Raw genomic sequence first — 20,188 nt, forward strand, 5'->3', positions numbered from 1 at the left:
TTAAAAACATGAAAAAATAAATAACATCAAAACCCAGGCTGGGTAAGAATGACCCCGATGGACCCACATACATAAGTAATGGTGCATTCATCAGTCCCCATGGACTGCTCGAGCTTGCATGACTTTACTTGGTATAAGACTGGGGATGTGAGGCAGAGATGCACTCAGCATTCAAGCCGGAAAGAACCGGAGTCCTTGCACCACATGGCAGTGCTTCCTTCCTCTCTCAGCCAAGAGGAAAGACATGGAATTGATCAGTTTCTCGGCTTCTCCATTTCATGAAGATCCACTGAGGCATCTTAGCTACCCTGGCCATTTCATCAGTGTGGAAACCAAGCTGATTAATTGAAGTATCTTTTTCTGGAAACACCAGGAAGGCATTATGTATCTTTATTCAATGATCTGCGTCCTATCTCCTCATCTGTGAAATTCTTAGGAAAATACTTCATATCCACTAGGATGGCTATAATAAAAAACATGGATAATAACAAGTGTTGACAAGGATGTGGAAAAACTGGAATGTTCATCCACTGCTAGTGGAAATGTAAAATAGAGCAACCACCTTGGAAAGCAGTCTAGCAGTCACCATATGATCTAGCAATTCCACTCCTACATATGTGCCCAAGAGAAATGAAAACCTGACCACACAAAAACTAACACAGCACATGAATGTTCATACAGCACTATTCTTAACTAAAAAGTACAATCTAAATGTCCATCAATGGGTGAATGGATAAACAAAATGTAGTAAATTCATATCATGGAATAGGTACTTTTACAGGCTACAGTATGAACAAATATTGAAAACATTATGTCAAGTGAAAGAAGTTGGGGCTGGGCATAGTGGCTCAAGCCTGCAATCCCAGCACTTTGAAAGGCCGAGGTGGGCAGATGACCTGAGGTCAGGAGTTTGAGACCAGCCTGGCCAACATGGTGAAACACCATCTCTACTCAAAATACAAAAAAATTAGCTAGGCGTGGTGGTGGGCACCTGTAATCCCAGCTACTTGGGAGGCTGAGGTAGGAGAATCATTTGAACCTGAGAGATGGAGGTTGCAGTGAGCCAAAACCCACCACTGCACTCCAGCCTGGGCAACAAGAGTGAAACTCTGTCTCAAAAATGTTGGACACAAAAAGCCACATAGTGTATGATCTCATTTATATGAAATGTCCAGAATAGGCAAATCCATAGACAGAGAGCAGATTGGGGGTTGCCAAGGGCTGGGGTGGTGGGGGGAGGAAATGAGAAGTGACTGATAATGGGAACACAGTTGCTTTCTGGAGTGATTAAAATGTTTTGGAATTAGATTAGCAGTGATGGTTGCACAATGCGAATATACTAAAATCACTGAAGTGTACAAAAAAATCAGGAAGTGAAAAATGAACATTTATTGAGTCCTGTCTGCCAGAGCTAAGCCCTACAGCAGATCCTGATGGTAAGTTGAGAGGCTGATGAGGGCCAGGTTCACCTGGAGATGAACATCCAGAGAGAAGCTGGGATTTGCCCACCATCGCCCAGCTATAAGAAACAAACCCAGCCCATTCGGTCCAAGCCCATGGTCCATTGTCTTTCTCCTGCCCTGAGCAAGGCTGCAGTCTTGTTCCTTAGAGCATTTCCCAACCATGTGACCCTCAGGAACCTTGAGCTGAGCCTCAGCTTCCTCCCATGTCCTAGCTGAGCCCTCTGGACCTGGCCCTACAGGCAAGCTTCAGTGATGAAGTACAAGGTAGCCGCCCCATTTCTTGTTTTCAGTACTGGAGGTGGAGTCCTCAATTCATAGCAGCTCAAGTTGATCAGACATTTTACTGTAAATGCATGTTTTAATTTCCTATGTCCCTATGTGTGGGGTTAAGAACTTCCCACAAGATCAGATGCAGAGAAGCTCCCTGAGGAGCCATGGAGAGGTGTGGTGGATGTGGGGTACCCCGTCTCCTGGGAATGCACAGAACCCCCACGAAGGTACTAATCTTCCACCCTCTTTCTCTGCCTCCCCACCCTGCCAGAGGCCACCATCAGCTAGACATTCTGAGGCAGCCTCTTGGACATGCCCTTCCCAGTTGGAACAGCAGGCCAGGCATCCAAGATGCCTGCAGTCCTTTGGTTCTTCACAAGTGAACTAATCTCATGATTAGGTGACAATCACACATGGTTTCATCTAATTCCCATCGCTCTCCTTAGGTCTTGGGGGAGGAGTGCCATAAGCTCTAGAATTCTTATCAAATCCTGCCTGTGTACACTCATTTGGGCAGGTCTCAAAAAGAAAAAAAAGGAAAAAAGAAAAAAGGAAGGTACTGTATTAGCTGTCATTCCCATGGACCATATTGCCTTCTTGCCCTTCATGAGAAGTGTCTCTTTCAAAATAATTCTAAAATCAAATGACCAAAAGACCATTCAGAATCCTTGCCCACCCAGCTCCATGAAATGGGCAAGAAGTAGAGTTCTTACTGCCATTATCATCTACACTGTCAAGCCTATAAACTGCCCCTTCAGTGTCACAAGGACAGTATATGCACCAGAGCTGCACAGAAGAACCCACGTAGACCCTGGTCCTTGCTTTGAACACACCCGTGGTACCAGCAAGTCCAATCCTCACCCTCGCCAAGGACATTGCACCAGTGGAAGTGTCCCTAGGGCTGCAGAACATCACCCTGTACACTTGTGTCTAACAGGTGACACTTTTCTTAGGTAGCTTTCATGTACCTTATTTTTAAAATCGCGTTCCTTTGGTGGTATCAGAACCCTGTTATCCTGTGAGAAACAGAAGGGCAGAGGTTTGGGAAGTGCAGAAGCAGGACTCTAGGCCACTCCCCTGATGCATGGACACCTTGCTCCAGCATGAATGGTCGCAAACACAGAGAAGACCCCAAAGACAGCACTCGTTACCAATGGCCCTGTAAGAGTCTAAGAGCCTGGCTGAAGTACAGAAGTTGGCCTGTTTTCAGCCCCCTTTCCTGGTGTTGATGAGGCTGGCAAGCAGATATAACAGACCCTTAAGAGTCATAGACTTGCATTTGTTAACTGACAGGCAAAACTCCATTTCCCTCTTCAGATCATTGGTGGTATGAAAATAAATAATTACTCAAAAATTTGTCCAAGTTTTCTTTTGGAAAATTTGAAGCAAATCCTCTCTCCATACATCATGAAGAAAACAGTCTAAAAGTTTTAAAGTCCCCAAGATTCAGATGTTCTCAACATCTTCCCTACTCCGTACCTGTCATCCTTAGGGCACCTCTTGGTTTGCAAAGCTCTCTACCACGTGGCTCTTCATTTGCTCCTCTGGGGAACGGGTAGGGATCAGAAAGGAACGGTGATGCCATCGAGGCGCCAGTAAGCAATTGAGCCAGGGCTGCCACCAACCAATTCCAATTTTCCACTGGATCAAACTCAACCTCTCACAGGTACTGCTGGTCTCAGCCAACCCTTCTGGAAGTCACCCCCGTGTGTAGCACGGAAGACCCTCGGCAGCCCTGCCCCTCCTCAATTCAGACCAGCACCCAGTCACCCGCTCCAAGCACAGGAAACCATGTGGTAAGACACGAGTATTAAAAAAATAAGTTGCGTGACATTTATTTTGTCTTGTTAACATTAATATCTTGTAGAAACATTTTTATTGTCAGTATAAAAATTAACAGGTTTTATTAAATACTTTCTCCAATTTTGTAACACATAAGATCAGTGTAATCTGCATTCATCTTGCATGGCTACTGCAAAGTGAGTGGGTGTTTCAAAGCAAAACACAACGCTTTAGTACAGAACGAACAACGGCAATATTTTGTCTGATGTAGGTATGAGGTTGGATCTTTTGGTGAGGTCCTGCCAGAATTAGATGAAAGCAATCCCTTAAAAAGACAGACGTTTCCCCAAAACTATCAGCAGAACAACTCTGTGTTTCAATTTTCTATGATGGGACTTGAACATCCTAGCAGGCGTCTCCAATGCCAGAGTCTGGAAGCCATTATCAAAATTCACTGCAGAGAATACAGGCTAATCTGATTAATGTGCAGCTCAGAAGCAGAAGGCCAGCTGCCAGGGAGAAGCACATTCTGCTATCATCTCAACTGAGGTCTGTCCTCAAGGAACGGATTAAGGCATCTTTTAGAGGACTCTGGTACCATTTGTCTAGGGAAGTCCAGTTAGACGTTGCGTTGACATAATGACAGGGCTGTACGCCAAAATGAAACACCTTCCTACGAATGGGCTCTTTTAATATGGGGCATTTAGGAGGTCTAAGAACAATCATCCGACAGCAGCGTTTAAACACAAATAAATCAAAACTTCATTTTCCCCAAATTAGTCATATATTGTAAATATTTCTCTTTTCAAAGGATCTGATAACTAGTTAAGTCCAAGCAATAGATTAACTAGTCTGCTGTGCTGCCTGCATAGAAATGCCACTTAAATTACAAAAAAAAACTATAAATGATTAATTGTTTTGTATATTACCAATTCATTAATAAATTAATGATATACCATTTTCCCTGAAAGCAAAAGTATTTTTCCACCTCTGCTCGGTGAAAATTAAGAAATTCTGTGTAAGAACAGCATTTAGCAAATAGCTATTAAAAAAACAGAGACCAATTTTCTAGGTGCATTGGGACATCCATTTAAAATCAATACAAAAAATAATTCCTTGTAAATATATAATATATATTTATACATAATTTGAATATATTTACATACATCCAGCACCTATATACTGCATTTGTGCTCTGTAAGTGTGTGCTGACATAAATCTTCTCCAATTATTACAAAATTAACAAGGAAGGCAGAACGCACGTCCACCTTGAGTCCGACTGGTCCACAGCCAGTACCCGTGGCAGGTGAGAGGGGTTAGGTGGTGGCGTGTGGCAGTCCATTGCTCCAGAAACCTTCTTCTCCTCCTAGTGAAGATTAAAAGTTTTCAACTGTATAAATCTTTACACATAGGCTGATTCCTTTTCCAATTATTTACTCCTCTGATCCATATATACAAGCAGAGAGAACCAGCTCTGGGAGGCCCGGTCTCCCTGCTCAGGGTAGCTCGGTTCCCGGTGCCATCCTGTTTGGGGACAGGCAGACACAGTCATTCATGTTTTAACACTGCCGTTGATGTGTGGATACTGAGGAAGGCATGGTTCATAAGGCATGGGGTCTGGAGAAAAAACAGAATCATCTCCTGAAGAACAAGAACTTCTTGTGTCAGGGTAACTAGGTGAATACTGTTCGAGGGGCTGACTGAGGTCCAGGTATTCCTGAAAGAAGGGAAGAGAGACGTTTTATTTCATCTCGGGTCAGGATAACAAGGTGAATACGGTTCGAGAGGCTGACTGAGGTCCAGGTATTCCTGAAAGAAGGGAAGAGAAGAGTTTTATTTCAAACACAAGCTCTTGAGATGTGGGTACTGGACGCAGGACAGGACAGGAGACCCCGACAAGGTGAACGGAGACCCAGCCCACCTGACTTCCATGAAGACCTCCCCGAGACCCACCTCTGATGTACTCCAGGCTGCCCTTAGCTTTTCTTTTGGAACCCATCATAAATCAACTATTGGCAGGTAGAGAACAATAAATCCTAGTTGTGCTATAGGTGCTGCGCAGGTAACTCGACTTCACATGGACCTAAATGACCCTCTGAGTCTCCACCTCCTCCTCACTGAAGCCCGGGTTTCAAATGCGAGCCCCGGCAGAATGAGAATGGGCAGAATGGGCAGAATGAGAATGGGTAACGTGTTGTGGGTCCCCAGGCCCCCTTTAAGTAGCTGAGACCATGAATATTTATTTTCTGCATTACATTTTACTATTGTAGTTTCTGGGATAATTGAAGGGGAATACTTCTTCATTCAGCGGGTAATTTAACAGATGTAATTCATTACTCTCAGAAGCTCTCCCAGTTGAAAATGTAAACAGGTTCGAAAAAGGCTTGGATATACTCATGTATGTTAAATCCAATATGCATTGTTAAAGAAAAATGTAAGTTAAATTTCAAAAAGTTTTGAAGGTTTCAGATTCAGAAAGTGTCCTCTGCTCCCGGAGGCCTCCCCTGTGGTGCTGCAAAGAGCCTCCTGGACCACCCCAGGGTGACGCTTCCTCCGACCTGGGTGCTCATGGACTGTTTCATATGGCCCGAGAGCTAAAGGTGGTCTTTAACACCGGTAAGTGGTTTAAAAAAAAAAAAAATCAAAAGAAGAATAATATCTTGTAGCATTAAAAGGACATAAAGTTTGCCAGATGTGGTGGCTCACACCTGCAATCCCAGCACTTTGGGATGCAGAGGCGGATCACCTGAGGTCGGGAGTTCAAGACCAGCCTGACCAACATGAAGAAACCTCGTCTCTACTAAAAATACAAAATTAACCAGACATGGTGGTGCATGCCCGTAGTGCCAGCTACCCAGGAGGCTAAGGCAGGAGAATTGCTTGAACCTCGGAAGCAGAGGCTGCAGTGAGCCAAGATCGTACCACTGCACTCCAGCCTGGGCAACAAGAGTGAAACTCCATCTCAAAAATAAATCAATTAATAAAAATAAAATAAAAGGACATAAAATTTACATACAATTATATAAAATTCCAATTTCAGGATCCATAACATGTTACTAGAACACAGACACACATCTATTTACATAGTGTCTGTGGCTACTCTGGGGCCACGGTGGCAAAGCTGTGACAGACAGCATAGGGCGTGTGAAGCTCAAAGTGTCTACTCTCTGGCCCTTTACAGAAAGCAGCTGCCGACCCCCGTTCTGAAGCCCTGAAAAGCTTTCTAAACTGGGAGCTTGTGGGTCTCTCTGCCTCCACCCGGCTGGCACAGTGGGGCAGTTCTGCTCACACATCCAGAAGCCAACGACTATTCTCCGACATGGGGTTTTGCTGAGAGGGGGCAAAAAGTGCAGACCACAGCACAAACAGCCTCAGCGTTATCAGAAAAGAGCCCATGGAATGTTGGCAACTAGACATTTTTAAAGACACACACACACACACACACACACACCACTATAATTCATCACCAGGGCTGGCAAGAGAAAGAGTCCCCATCCCAGAAGGGGGATGTGTCAGTTCCAACATCAGCATTAACCACACAACTGGAAACAAACACGCCCGCCACATCAAAAGAGAACTTTTTGCTTACAATGATAAAAACGAAATTTTGTCCTAAATGGAACCATTTTTCTTGAGCATATGGTAATGATTTTCACAAGGAAAGGAACTTTGATTTTTATATCCGTCAGACAATATGGCATTCTGCTTTTTTATTTTAGGGTACTAAATACCAACTTCAGGATGAACGGACCCACTCTACATGTAAATATATAAATAAATCACATTGAGCACAGACATGGGATCGTTAAAATAGAACTTTAGTGCTTTTTCTAGGCTTTTTTTTTTTTCTTGAGACGGAGTCTCACCCTATTGCCCAGGCTGAGTGCAGTGGTGCAATCTTGGCTGAATGCAACTTCTGCCTCCCAGGTTCAAGCAATTCTTCTGCCTCTGCCTCTTGAGTAGCTGGGATTACAGGAGTGTGCCACCATGTGCCACCACACCCAGCTAATTTTTTGTATCTTTAGTAGAGATGGGGTTTCACCATGTTGGTCAGGCTGGTCTCAAACTTCTGACCTCATGATCCACCCAACTCAGCCTCCCAAAGTGCTGGGACTACAGGCTTGAGCCACTGTGCCCGGCCAACTTTTCCCACTTTCTAAATGAAACCATAAACGTTCGGATCTGATAGGAAAAAAGTAGTGGTATCAGTAGATTCCAAGTCTCCAGTTAAAGGAACTTATACTAGAAACAACAATTTTGGCAGAAGAAGAAAGTTGGTTTCTTTCCTCCCTTGAACTGTTCCTTTCCTTTCAACTTCTGAAGGTCAGCTGTATTCGTTTAAATCCAATCTCTTCCTTTATCCAGCATAGGCCACAGTCAGACACACAAGATAAAGCTGCTAAGACTTCATATCACTACATGTGATTATTATTTTTTAAAAAATCACTCTAAAACTATTTTCTAAATCAGAAATTAGGTGTATTATTTTCCTTGTAAAATATTTGGGGGATCTTAACTTTTGTCTTGTTGAGACAATTGCATGTTTGGAGTTCGTGTCCTATGTAAAAGAACACCATTGTGCATCCTCATTAAATATCTCAAAATACATCCATTAACGATTTCTCTGTCTTGGGATTTGACTAGACTTGATGGGTTTCTCATCTTTCCTGCTCAGAGCATATGCTTTCCATAATTATAAAAGGCACTCTATCTGCATATTCAAGCAGCCACCAACATGGCTAAATTTGGACAATGAGTGACAGAAGAGTGTTTATTTTGTTGGCAAAGATAACTTTTTTTTATTTTTAATGGAGTCTCACTCTGTCTCCCAAGCTGGAGTGCAGTGGCGCAATCTCAGCTCACTGCAACCTTCACCTCCTGGGTTCAAGTGATTCCCCTACCTCAGCCTCCCGAGTAGCTGGGATTATAGGCACACACCAGCACACCCAGCTAATTTTTGTATTTCTAGTAGAGATGGGGTTTTGGCATGTTGGCCAGGCTGGTCTTGAACTCCTGACCTCGTGATCTACCTGCCTCGGGCCTCCCAAAGTGCTGGGATTACAGGCATGAGCCACTGAGATCATAAATATTTTAGAGAAAATAAATATTTTAACAAAAGCATGTTTTTATGTAAAAATCATGTAAGTTGCCCATTGTAGAAAACCCTGTATGTTTTCATACACCTAGAAAGAGGCTGCAAGGCACATACCATTACTCGACAGGATCACATAGGATAGTACTGTGGTAACAGAAGTTGGCGTTACAAAACCTCGGTGTATTCCATCAAGCAAATGATGACAAACATTGTCAGTTCACCCACTAATAACCAGGGCACAGACTCAAACTTGCACAGGAACCAAGCTCCTTCCCATGCACACCAAAACGCTGCAACTGACTACTGCTTTCTCATTCCCACTCTCCCACACACACACGGGACTGCTCCACCACCAGCTACACTGAGGATGGCTGCGGGTATGTCCCTCTCTCTTTGGTTTCTGAGTCAGAACTCACATATTGAAGTTCTGAGAAAAATCCTGATTTGAGAGGAACACACAGTTGAACTGTCTGACTGCTATGGGAAAAAACAAGACTGCAGACTCCAACCAACAGCCAACAGGGGAGTGTGCGTGTTAAATGCTACATGCGTCTCACGAGCCAACCAAGGACAAGGGGCTTCTGGAAGGAGGTTCTTACCTCATTGGTTGTGAGAGTGAGAATTCGATCCAAGTCTTCCACCAACTGCTTGAACGTTGGTCTCTGGGAGGGCACTGCATGCCAACAGTCCCTCATCATCATGTACCTGGGAAAAATGGATTTCCTTGAATTAGTTTCATATGCACCAGGTACATGGTTGCAGTCAGTTTTAATAGGCAATATGGAGATCTGTTGTAAATTAGGAAAATACTTTAGAATTGTCAGGCCACTAGATTAGGAGATCATGAGTAATTTTCCCAAAAGGTTCCCCGCCAGTTCCTCTGAAAGGCACTGTGACTTACAAAGACAGCACTTAAACCAAGACGTGTTAGGAAGGCTTCTAAGCCATCAAGAGAAACACGTCTATGTGTTTTCCCTGGTATCCCTGGGCCACAGTCACATCTCACAGCGGCGTCACACCCTAAAGATGCTTTGAAGGAAACACGTATTTCCGTGGATTGGTCTTGTCTTCCCTCCCCTGCACCAAAGCAGCACTACTATTTATCTGCCCAACGCTTTTGGGTCTTAACGCTTGACAAAGCTTCCAGAGTTTAAAAAAACAATACAACAAAATTTACAAACTACAACTTTTTGTTATGAATTAATCTGCCGCCACTGGGCTGCACACCAACTTCCTGATCAACCCTTCGACAGCCCTAGGTTCCCAGGTCTTATCTTGATTATAGGTTTTGACAGACCCCCTATGTCAAAAAAAAAAAAAAAAAAAAGGGCAATAGGAATGACAAAGAGCACAATAAATGCCTTTATATAATATGCTATAAAATGTGGCCATTCATTAGACATCCACTGTACACCGAAAAGCACTCATGGGATTACTGCTATAAAATCCCCATGAAATGATACACAATAGACCGCAGTCTCTGGGACAATCACTCTTCTTAGTTAATCCTGGGGGGTGGGGGAGGGGTTGAGGCAGGCGGCAGAGAGACTCCTTTCAAAGCACTGATTCTACTGCACCAGGCACACGTCACAAACACAACATAACTCCACTGAAAGTGTGAGGTAGGCTTTGCTAGAAACCAGCTCAGGGTTTTAGAGGAGATCTGGTGCTCTAAGGAGGGCACCTGAACACATTTTTTAATTCTCTGCACTAAAACGTAAGTGAAGCCTCGGTAACCAGACACGGGTTCCTTCGCTCTGAGGAAACGTGGCTGGCGTCAATCTGTAATGTCAATTTTCAATGGTTCAACAAGTTCCGGAAACACCCATTCTCCACTCACCACGACAGGGCCAGACGGGGGCCAGGCACAACCAAGGGGGAAGGCTGTGTTGCATCCTTAATCCTACACCCTGCAGGGTGGCCCTGTGGCTTTCTAGCTTGTTTCCTGACCCGTGGGTCTTCCTGTCACTTCACAGGGAGACTGCAGGAGATGCAGCACAGTGGCCCAGAAGACCACTCCCACTGGCTCTGCAAAGTCGGGAGCCCTCGGCCAGGTAGCCAGATACCCTGGGGTCCAAAGCCCTCTCCATACTCAGAATAGTGTTCTCTCTCTCAGACACGAAATGGTTGTCAGTGTCACTATCTATCTCAGTTCTGGATTGAGCCCAGGGACCTTCAGCCATTCTTCTTAGAGTATGTTTAGAAAAGCAGGGGCCTCCAGAAGTGAGATGCATCGGGAGAGGTATTACTGGTGTGGCAGGTCCACTGTGGCACTGGCAGGAAAGACAACAGTCCTTACAGTTCGTTGGTGCAGTTCGCTGGTTTATCCATCCTGTGTCCTTCCTTCAGCAGCTTAAACAGTTCCTCCACAGGAATCCCTGGGTAGGGGGAGCCCCCTAAAGTGAAGATCTCCCACATTAACACCCCAAAGGACCAGCTGCAACAAAGGGAGAAAGCACAGCATCACTAACCCATCCACGTAGCAGAAACCTAAACATGCCCAGCTGAGACATAAACACCTCCTCACTTCTGAAGTTCAAAAACAAATGGGCCCTCCTGCCGTTCATCAGATGTGCTCTTTCCTGCCCCCAAGAGCATCCCTAAATGAGGATGACATGGGGATGTTCTGATGGAATTTTCCATCAATAGGCAAAAAGGCAAACTGCCATCACTCTGGAATAGAGCTGCTTGTCTTAAATGTGGTATTAGCAATGCAAGGATCTCAGTTTCTCCATTTTAAGGCCCTTATGCTCCTTTCCAACTCTTCATGCGCCTGATCCAAGGGTTGTGACCTACCAGGATGGGCAGCTGGTAGAACAAGGCCAGCAAGCCACTTCTGCAAGATCACAGCTGCCCTCTGTGTCCAGCACAGAGGCTCTGGAACTTACTAAGGCTGCAAAGGCAGCCAGCGCAGGGCTGGAATCAGAATGAAGAATCACATGCCCCAGATGAGTTGCACACATGTCTCACAGGCCACAGTTTACACTTGACTCTTCAGAGACTCGCACTTCCTGAGCCAACTTCAGGAGACTCAGTCTCTGGGATGAGCAAGCCAAGAAACCCAGGTTTAGCTATGGCATGGTCACTCTGCAAACTCACCCTTCTGAACATGGTGGTGACTTTCACTCTGCAGTTTTCTGCGGACAGCCTCTACCTGTTGTTTGCTCACAGCAAAAATGGGATCATAATGTCTTCTTTTTAGGATTGCAGAGAGGACCAATTAGGTTAGCATAGAATTAATGCCTACCCCAGAATTCTTCCTGCTCATGCAAATAAAAAACAGCTCAAGTGATTTTTTTTTTTTTTTAAAGACAGAGTCTCACTCTGTTGCCCAGGCTGGAGTGCAGTGGTGTGATCTCTGCTCACTGCTCACTTCCAGGTATAAGCGATTCTCCTGCCTCAGCCTCCTGAGTAGCTGGGATTACAGGCATGTGCCACCATGTCCAGCTAATTTTTGTAATTTTTAGTAGAGGCAGGGTTTTACCATGTTGGCCAGGATGGTCTCAATCTCCTGACCTTGTGATCCACCCATCTTGGCCTCCCAAAGTGCTGGGATTATAGGCATGAGCCACCATGCCCAGACTCAAGTAATCTTTTTAAAGCTTTTTCCTTTGGAATAATTATAGACACACAGTGACTTTCACTCTGCTTCTCCCAATGGTAACATCTCTCAAATGATTTTTTTCTTTTCTTCTTTTTGAGACAAGGTCTCACTCTGGCACCCAGGCTGGGTGCAGTGGTGCAATCTTGGTTCAAGTGATTCTCGTGCCTCAGCCTCCCGAGTAGCTGGGATAACAGGTGTTAAACACCATGCCCAGATAATGCTTTGTATTTTTAGTAGAGACGGGAGGGTTTTGCCATGTTGGCCAGGTTGCTCTCGAACTCCTGGCCTCAAGTGATCTACCCGCCTTGACCTCTCAAAGTGCTGATATTACAGGTATGAGCCACCACGCCAAGGCTTCAACTGAATTTTCAAATCTAAAATATCAGTTGGAGACTGACCCCAGTGGTTTTTTTAAGTGTTCTGTAATAGAAATAGTCTACCATGTTTCTAGAATGCTAACGAGGATACCAAAGCAAGATCAGACCTTTTCGTTGAGGGAGAAACACAGAGAGTAGACCCTATGGAGGTCCCCTGCATGGACCACATCTCACACAGCTCCACTCTTTAAGGAGAAATCTGGGTGAGAGGGAAATGTGACAAACTACTCTCGAGTGGGAAAAGCTCCAGGATTACTCCTTTAATGGAGTGAAGAACATGCCAAGAGCTTGGCGAATTAGACAGCGGCTTTGCAGTTGCACATCCATGAATATGTTCAAGGGACAGACTTCCGCGCTGGCAGGAGGAGGTCAGCGGTTCCACCTCCTGTGCTCTTTGAAGCCAGACAGATTAGTAACAGAGCATTGGTTACCAGCCTACCATAAAATCCGTCCTTTCTAAGGCCAGCTCCTGTACCTTCTACAAATGTGTGAAGTGCAGCAGCCACTGAAGAATGAAGAAAGGTGAAGATGTACAGTATTTTTGCAACTCAATCCCAGGAAGAAGCCAGAGAAAAGAGTTACTCACACATCACTCTGATGAGTGTATACTCTATCAAAAAGGGCTTCTGGAGCCATCCACTTGACTGGAAGTCGCCCCTGCAAATGTATAAGAAAATGTAAAAACTAAATACATTTAAAAGAATTTATCTTAGCGGGCTCAATAGGGCTGTGCCCTGTGTAAGAGCTGATATTCTCATGGTTTTTATTCGGTCAACAGAGCAGAAATCAACCCCAATGAGGACCATACATCATGTGTGAGAGGCACAGATTTGGGCACATTAATAAAATGCCATCTCCATGGATTCTGTCTTTCATCTCCGTAGCATACAGATGCTCCTTGATCAATTAATAGGCAAAAATCAGCCCGGTAACTTCCAAGCTCTAGTTTTTGCTATCAAAGTTCTTGATGAGAACCATAAGAAAATCCTAGAGGCTGCTGATTCTTCTGTACATAAGTGTTTTGCGTTTACTAAAACTGACATAAGTAGAGCCTACATTTGCATATTGAGAGTTTGTGAACAGTAAGGCAAAAGAACAGGAGTCAGGGGCAGGGGACTAGGCCCCCATCAGTCCCACTCAGCTGTCAGTATTGATGGCCTTTCTTCCTGGAACATTCTAACCCCCACCCCATGGCCTCCCCCGCCCCCCTCCGCCCAGCACTGTGTTACTGCCATTGACTTACATTCGTGGTCTTTTTGTAATAGTCTATGTTGTTGATATCTCTGGCCAGTCCAAAGTCTGCTATTTTCATCACATTGTTTTCAGTTACCAAAACATTTCTGGCTGCTAAATCTCGATGAATACACTGAAATCAAGAAAGAAACAAGGGAAATAACTAATTTCAAAACACCACAGAAACAAAAAGGAACTATGTTCATTTCTTAAGATGTAGATAGAAAATACAGCTGATTTTTAAAACCACTTGTAGTATACTCTAAGAAACACAGTGTGGCGGGTTGCAGTGGCTCACACCTGTAATACCAGCACTTTAGGAGGCCAAGGCAGGCGCATCACTTGAGGTCAGGAGTTTGAGACCAGCCTGGTCAACATGGCAGAACCCCATCTCTACTAAAACTACAAAAATTAGCCGAGCATGGTGGCATGTGCCTGTAGTCCCAGCTACTCAGGAGGCTGAGGCATGAGAATCACTTGAACCCAGGAGGCAGAGGTTGCAGTGAGCCGTGATCACAACACTGCACTCCAGCCTTCCAGCCTGGAGGACAGAGTGAGATTCTGTCTCAAAAAAAAAAAAAAAAAGGAAACACAGTGTGGCTCTAAGATTAAGAAGATGGGTCAACTGAGATCATCTGAGAGCCTGAACATAACATGTATTTGTTTTGAAATGATAAATAAATACATAGAATGATCATTTTGAAGAGCCAAGTAGACTAAATAACCATATTCTATCTGCAGGTGTCCAGCCACACCGATGTCTTCCTTTAGCTGTATACAGATCTGTATCTGATCATCCTAAAACCTTTACTCTCAACACTTGCTCTCCTGCCCTTCACATCTGAATTTTCAGAAGTGCTGGTTAAAATCCCGCATTGCATCTCCTTCATTCCTGGTCACTTCTCAAACGTTCTAATCTGTGTCTGCTCTTGTCCCCTCTTTCCTCTCTTCAGAGCTTATGAAAAACCTCTGAACCCTTAGACATGAATGACCTCCTCTAACTCCTCAGTCTTTCCTCCTCTGTGGCTTCAGATGCTATTGATCTCTTGCTTGTTTTTTAAAACGGTCCCTCTGTTTACTTTTTATCCCATCCCCTTCTCTCGAGTGGCACGCTCTTCCTGCCCTCTCAGAATCTCTGGCTGGATCTTCTCTTTCTCTGTCCCTTCAGATAGAGGAATTGTTCCATTAAGTTTATGTATTTCTGTATATCCTCATGGCATTAATTCTAAACATATACAAAATATGTGCAAGCTTGCACCTCCATCCTGACCTCTCTCCTGAGACCCAAGTTCTCATTTTCAACTGTCTATGTTACATTTCCACAGTGATGTTGCCTTGACATCTCAAATTCAAGGTTGCAACTCCTCCAATTCTCATCCTCTTTGTCTCCCTTAATTGAAGAGCCACACACCAGTATTCTACATATTCCTCCCAAGTCCTGTTGATTTCAACTCCAAACTGTCTTTTCATGGGTCCATACCATGCCCTTCCCACTGCTAATCCCTTAGTCCAGGCCAGTATCACCCCTCCTCCACAGACTGCCACGCTGTCCATCTAACAGGTCTTCACATTTCCAAACTCAGCCCTGTTGTACCTCCCCCACGTCCCATGACTTAGGTTCCTGAAATGAGCAGTCACGTCCTTTCTTTTTTTTTCCGAGATGAAGTCTCACTCCATCACGCAGGCTGCGATGCAATGGCGCAATCTTGGCTCACGACAACCTCTGCCTCCCAGGTTCAAGCAATTCTCCTGCCTCAGCCTCCCGAGTAGCTGGGGTTACAGGCACGTACTGCCACCACGCCCGGCTAATTTTTTGTATCTTTAGTGGAGACAGGGATTTCACCATGCTGGCCAGGCAGGTCTCAAACTCCTGACCTCATGATCCACCCGACTCGGCCTCCCAAAGTGCTGGAATTACAGGCATGAGCCACCATACCCAGCCCAATCATGTCCTTTCTTGGCCTCTACCATGGCCAATGCCCATCTAGCTACATTCCCATAACAATGCCCATCTAGTCCAGTTTCTCAGAACACCTGCCCTCAGCTGAACATGCCACTTACACTACACTGAATCTACACATGGAAATATTAAATACTTGCTACAGAACAGCTAATTTACTGTCTTGACACTAACTCTTGGTTCACAGAAAGATCTATTACAACTTTTCCTTTCTTTCTTTTTTTTTCTTCTTTTTTTGAGATGGAGTTTTGCTCTTGTTGCCCAGGCTAGAGAATGCAATGGCATGATCTTGGCTCAGTGCAACCTCCGCCTCCTGCCTCAGCTTCCCAAGTAGCTGGGATTACAGGTGCCTACCACCACACCCAGCTAATTTTATATTTTTAGTAGAGATGGGGTTTCACCATGCTGGTCAGGCTGGTCTTAGACTCCCGACCTCAAGTGATCCACCCACCTCGGCCTCCCAAAGTACTGGGGTTCCAGGCGTGAGCCACCACACCTGGCCTATGACTTTTCCTTTCTACAAATGATATGCTATTGTGAGCTGCTACATCTTAGTTATACCTTAATATAGCATGATTTCCACAAGACACATGATAATTAGGGTCCTAATCATCACCCTGCATTTTGGGAAGAGATGAGACATAAAGAAGCAGGTATCACCATCGAAGGCCATGGTTACTAACCATGGTTATGAACAAAGGCTAACTATCACACGAAGCAGAAAGTCTTATCAGTCCATTCAACAAAGCTGAAATGGGGCCGATCTTAGGCACTGAACGAAACGGACAATTTAAAAAGGGGCAAGCCAAGCGATCCCTGAAATCTAAATAAGGAACTGTTTGATTCCACCCTGACCCCCTGCTATTCCTTGTGTTCATACACTCTGGGCCTCCTGGGTAGGCTAAGCCCAGAAACAGGAAAGCAAGGAAGCCACGCAAGCTTGCAATCCCTGGCCAGGCTGGAAGCAGGAAACGTGAGAGCTCCCAGAAGCCGCCTGGAGATTCGTCTGGGGCTGCAGCCCTGTTCCCAGATTTGGAGGCCTCTTCAAATTGAACTTCCAAGCCCCGGGCCAAACTCTCCCGGCGGTGTGCTCCTGCCGACACGTGCTCTGTGTGTCTGGCAAGCTGTGTGGTCAGAAAATGTGCTTCCCACGCACTGGGCTCCCACCACACACTAAAGCTCAGCTTGCACAGAGATGCCGCCGATGGCTCCCTCCATCATCTTCTCAGCGAGAGCCAGAGTCTAGCACAGCCGTCCCTTATCCCAGGTGCTAGGAAACATCAAACCCAGCCTCCGGGTTGAATAAGAGGAGACTTGGAACCCACACCCAAGAAAAAGAAAGTAATCAAAGGCAAGCCAAATCCCCATCATCCACAGAAATGTGATCTGTTCTCCAGCACAGAGAGCTGACCATTTTATACAATTAGGGCCCTGGGACAGTTTGGTGTTCCATTTTCCCACAGGTGAAGGTCAGTGGGTCACTAAGGGAAGGAAGACCAACACCCCTATGATGCAGGCAGTATGCCCTGTGCCCAGTATGGCTGATGACACTGAATTCCTGTGGCAACCTATGACGTGAATAGTATTATACCCGTTTTACAGGTGGGGAAGCTGGGGCTTCATTTAAAAAAAAAACTGCTCAGGGCCAGGTGCACTGACTCAGGCCTGTAAGCTCAGCACTTTGGGAGGCTGAGGTGGGCGGATTACTTGAGGTCAGGAGTTCAAGACCAGCCTGGCCAACATGGTGAAACCCCATCTCTACCAAAAAATACAAAAATTTTCCAGGCGTGGTGCCTGTCGTCCCAGCAGCTCAGGAGGCTGAGGTGGGAGAATCACTTGAACCCAGAAGGTCAAGGCTGCAGTGAGTTAAGATCGTGCTGCTGCATTGCAGCCAGGAGACAGAGTGAGACGCTGTCTTAAACAAAACAAAACAAAACTGCTCAGGTTTAATGCTTTGAGAGTTAATTGGGTTTGGGACTGGGTTAAAACAGTAACATTAGTGTGCTTTGAACTAAAAATAGCCAGGATTTTATAAATTATTGTGTAAGGCTCAAATGCCCTATTACCTGATTGCATTACTGTACACACCATGGTGTTTCTTCACTTCTCTGATTCCAGCCCCCAACACTCACACACATACACACACACACGCACAATTGAAAGCTGCTGGAGGCCAGGCACTGTGTGCTCTTCTCCTCTGCCCAGTGCTGAGCACAGATGAACCCAGGACATCAGTAACCATGTGACCAACAGCTCTCTTTTGCCCCTTCCTTCAGGCAAGCAGGTCTCTAACAAGCCCATGACTCCCCATTGTGAGGTGATGGGTGTGGGAAAGCCAGGATTGGACCCTTTACCTTGTTCTTCATTCTCCACCTTCAAGAATAAGCCCTCCATTTTCGGAAGTAGACCCCTCCCCCAGGAGGACTATTCTTAAAATCTTCATCTACCACCATTTGCAAACCTACTCTGGGTCCTCAATTGCAGGTGGCCTCCAGCAAGTGGCTTTGGAACCATGGTCCTAAAGGCCCATCCAATATCCCTTTTACCTTGCGCTCTTATTCAGTGTAGAGGCAATGAGGCCACACCGGGGAACTAAACAGGCCCCTCCTGCCCCCACAGGGAATCTCACTGGTCCTGCCTCAGTTCAGAGAGAGATGGGGGTCTCCTGAAAGCCGGAGTCAGGTACCAGGAGACTTAGGTCTGGGACCTGCCACTCCACTCTTCAGACCTACAAGTCCCCTTCTCAGAAGTGAGGACAGTGATCCTGACGCATCTGGGCGCAAAGTGCTCATGCCACTTCATCACCGGCCTCTGCGTCCTCCCCGACACAATGGGGATCCAAATCCCACCTATTTCCAGGTTGTTCGGAGGGGTTGTTCTGACCTAAAGCATATGTAAGATGCTTTATGTCAAATGCTCTACCATGGTGCCTGGAAGATGCTTAGCTTCTCCCAGCGTGGTCAGTGATTAACAATAATGATAGTTACTATTACCGCAACACTTTAATATGGATACTTCTGTTCTTCTATTATGAAATGGATTCATTTGCCCTGCTTAGCAAAGTTTGTCTGACTCTTAGTTTTCTCTCCACCAGCTCCAAAGCAGGAAGCAGCTGTGAGTCCTCAGGGTGGGGTGGGCAGGGTCCCAACACTCAAGATTCTCACCAGGCTGAGCGCTGAGGCTCTACTGCCTGCTCCCTCCTTCCTGAAGCTCCAATCTGGAGCCTCTGTGAACCGCGTCCTGGTTTTCCTGCTGCTCAGGCTGTGCCTTTTCGGCCTCCACCGCTGTTTCTGGTCTAGAGATTAGTCAATCTCTAGATTTGAGAATTTTCTCAGGACCTGACTTCAGACTTCTGTTCTCCCCTTCCAAGCTTGTCTGCAGATGAGTTTGTCCACGCCCATGGCTTGAACTCACAGCTCCCTTTGCTGGCTCCCAGCTGTTAGCCCACCCTCAGAGCTGAGCTGCTGCCTGCAGCTTCTTCATGATCTCCCCTTGGATGACTCAGATATGGTCAAGACAAGCTCTAGATTTTCCACCCAAATCTATGCCCCTTGCCCCACCCCCAATTCTTAAGCCCTCCCAGACTTGGAAGCTGTACCACCATCTGGGTTCTCAAGCTGGAAATCCAGAAGTCATTCTTGATCTCTCTTTCTCTCCCTCCTATCCAATCAAACCATTCACTATTCCAAGAGCAACATATGTCCAGCATCAGCCCACCAGCTTCTCTCAGTGTCTTTGAACCCAACAGCCCCTGTCCCAAACCACCATCACCTCTGACAGGGGCTCAGCCTTCCTATTCACCACACAAGCAGCAGTGGGAGTCACCTTTGAAGCATAGACTGAGCCCACTCCTTCCCCTTGGTGGCCTCCATGGCAGTGACAGCTAAGTGCAGCGTCCCCGCATGAGCAAGACCTCATCCCACTGTTTCCCCCATGGCACCTTTTTCAACATATTTTTTTTACAACCTTATCTTCATTCCCACACTTACTGTCAGTTTCTCTCACTGTCACCCATGGTTCCTACCACAAGCAGTCAAGGACTATGTCTGTTCTGGCCACATTGCCGGAGAGCCTGACCAAGGGCATGAGACAACCGGGGTGCTCTAGGAATAGAGGTTGAAGGATTTGATAAAATGACCAGGTCAGCCCTCCTACCGCATTTCTCCTAGTAGCTTCACTCAGCTGGGTGCAAAACTGCTCCCCCTATCTCCCACAGAGGTAGGGCAGGGAATGACCAAGACCAGAAGATCAAAATAGGCGGCCTACAGGTAGGCTACCCTCCCAGGCTTATTTAGGAAGAGTTCACAGCTGCAGAAAAGGTGGGATGGCACAGCGGGTATCCACGGCTGCTGGGTTTGCTTGTCACACCTACTCAATCGCTCGCTTGCTGTCTCCACGTCCCAC

At 45.8% G+C, this 20,188-nt stretch overlaps 1 protein-coding gene across 45 annotated transcripts in view; it reads right to left on the minus strand.

Moving 5' to 3' along the window:
- Nucleotides 1–3,566: 3,566 nt before the first annotated feature.
- Nucleotides 3,567–20,188, minus strand: part of FGFR2 (fibroblast growth factor receptor 2) — a 117,877-nt gene continuing 101,255 nt past the window's right edge. For 38 of the 45 annotated variants that reach the window (XM_035269299.3, XM_054243393.2, XM_054243392.2 and 35 more), the window contains 5 exons: nt 13,835–13,957; nt 13,178–13,248; nt 10,910–11,047; nt 9,210–9,315; nt 3,567–5,232 (listed from right to left, as the gene is read on the minus strand). In XM_035269299.3, coding sequence (XP_035125190.1) covers nt 5,068–5,232; nt 9,210–9,315; nt 10,910–11,047; nt 13,178–13,248; nt 13,835–13,957 — 603 coding nt within the window. In that variant the 3' untranslated portion in view covers nt 3,567–5,067. Of the gene's footprint in view, nt 5,325–9,209; nt 9,316–10,909; nt 11,048–13,177; nt 13,249–13,834; nt 13,958–20,188 lie in introns of all 45 variants that reach the window. The other 7 variants (XM_078346658.1, XM_078346657.1, XM_078346643.1 and 4 more) reach the window with 1 other exon arrangement.

The sequence above is a fragment of the Callithrix jacchus genome, chromosome 12 (assembly GCF_049354715.1).
Source record: "Callithrix jacchus isolate 240 chromosome 12, calJac240_pri, whole genome shotgun sequence".
NCBI classification, from domain to species: domain Eukaryota; kingdom Metazoa; phylum Chordata; class Mammalia; order Primates; family Cebidae; genus Callithrix; species Callithrix jacchus.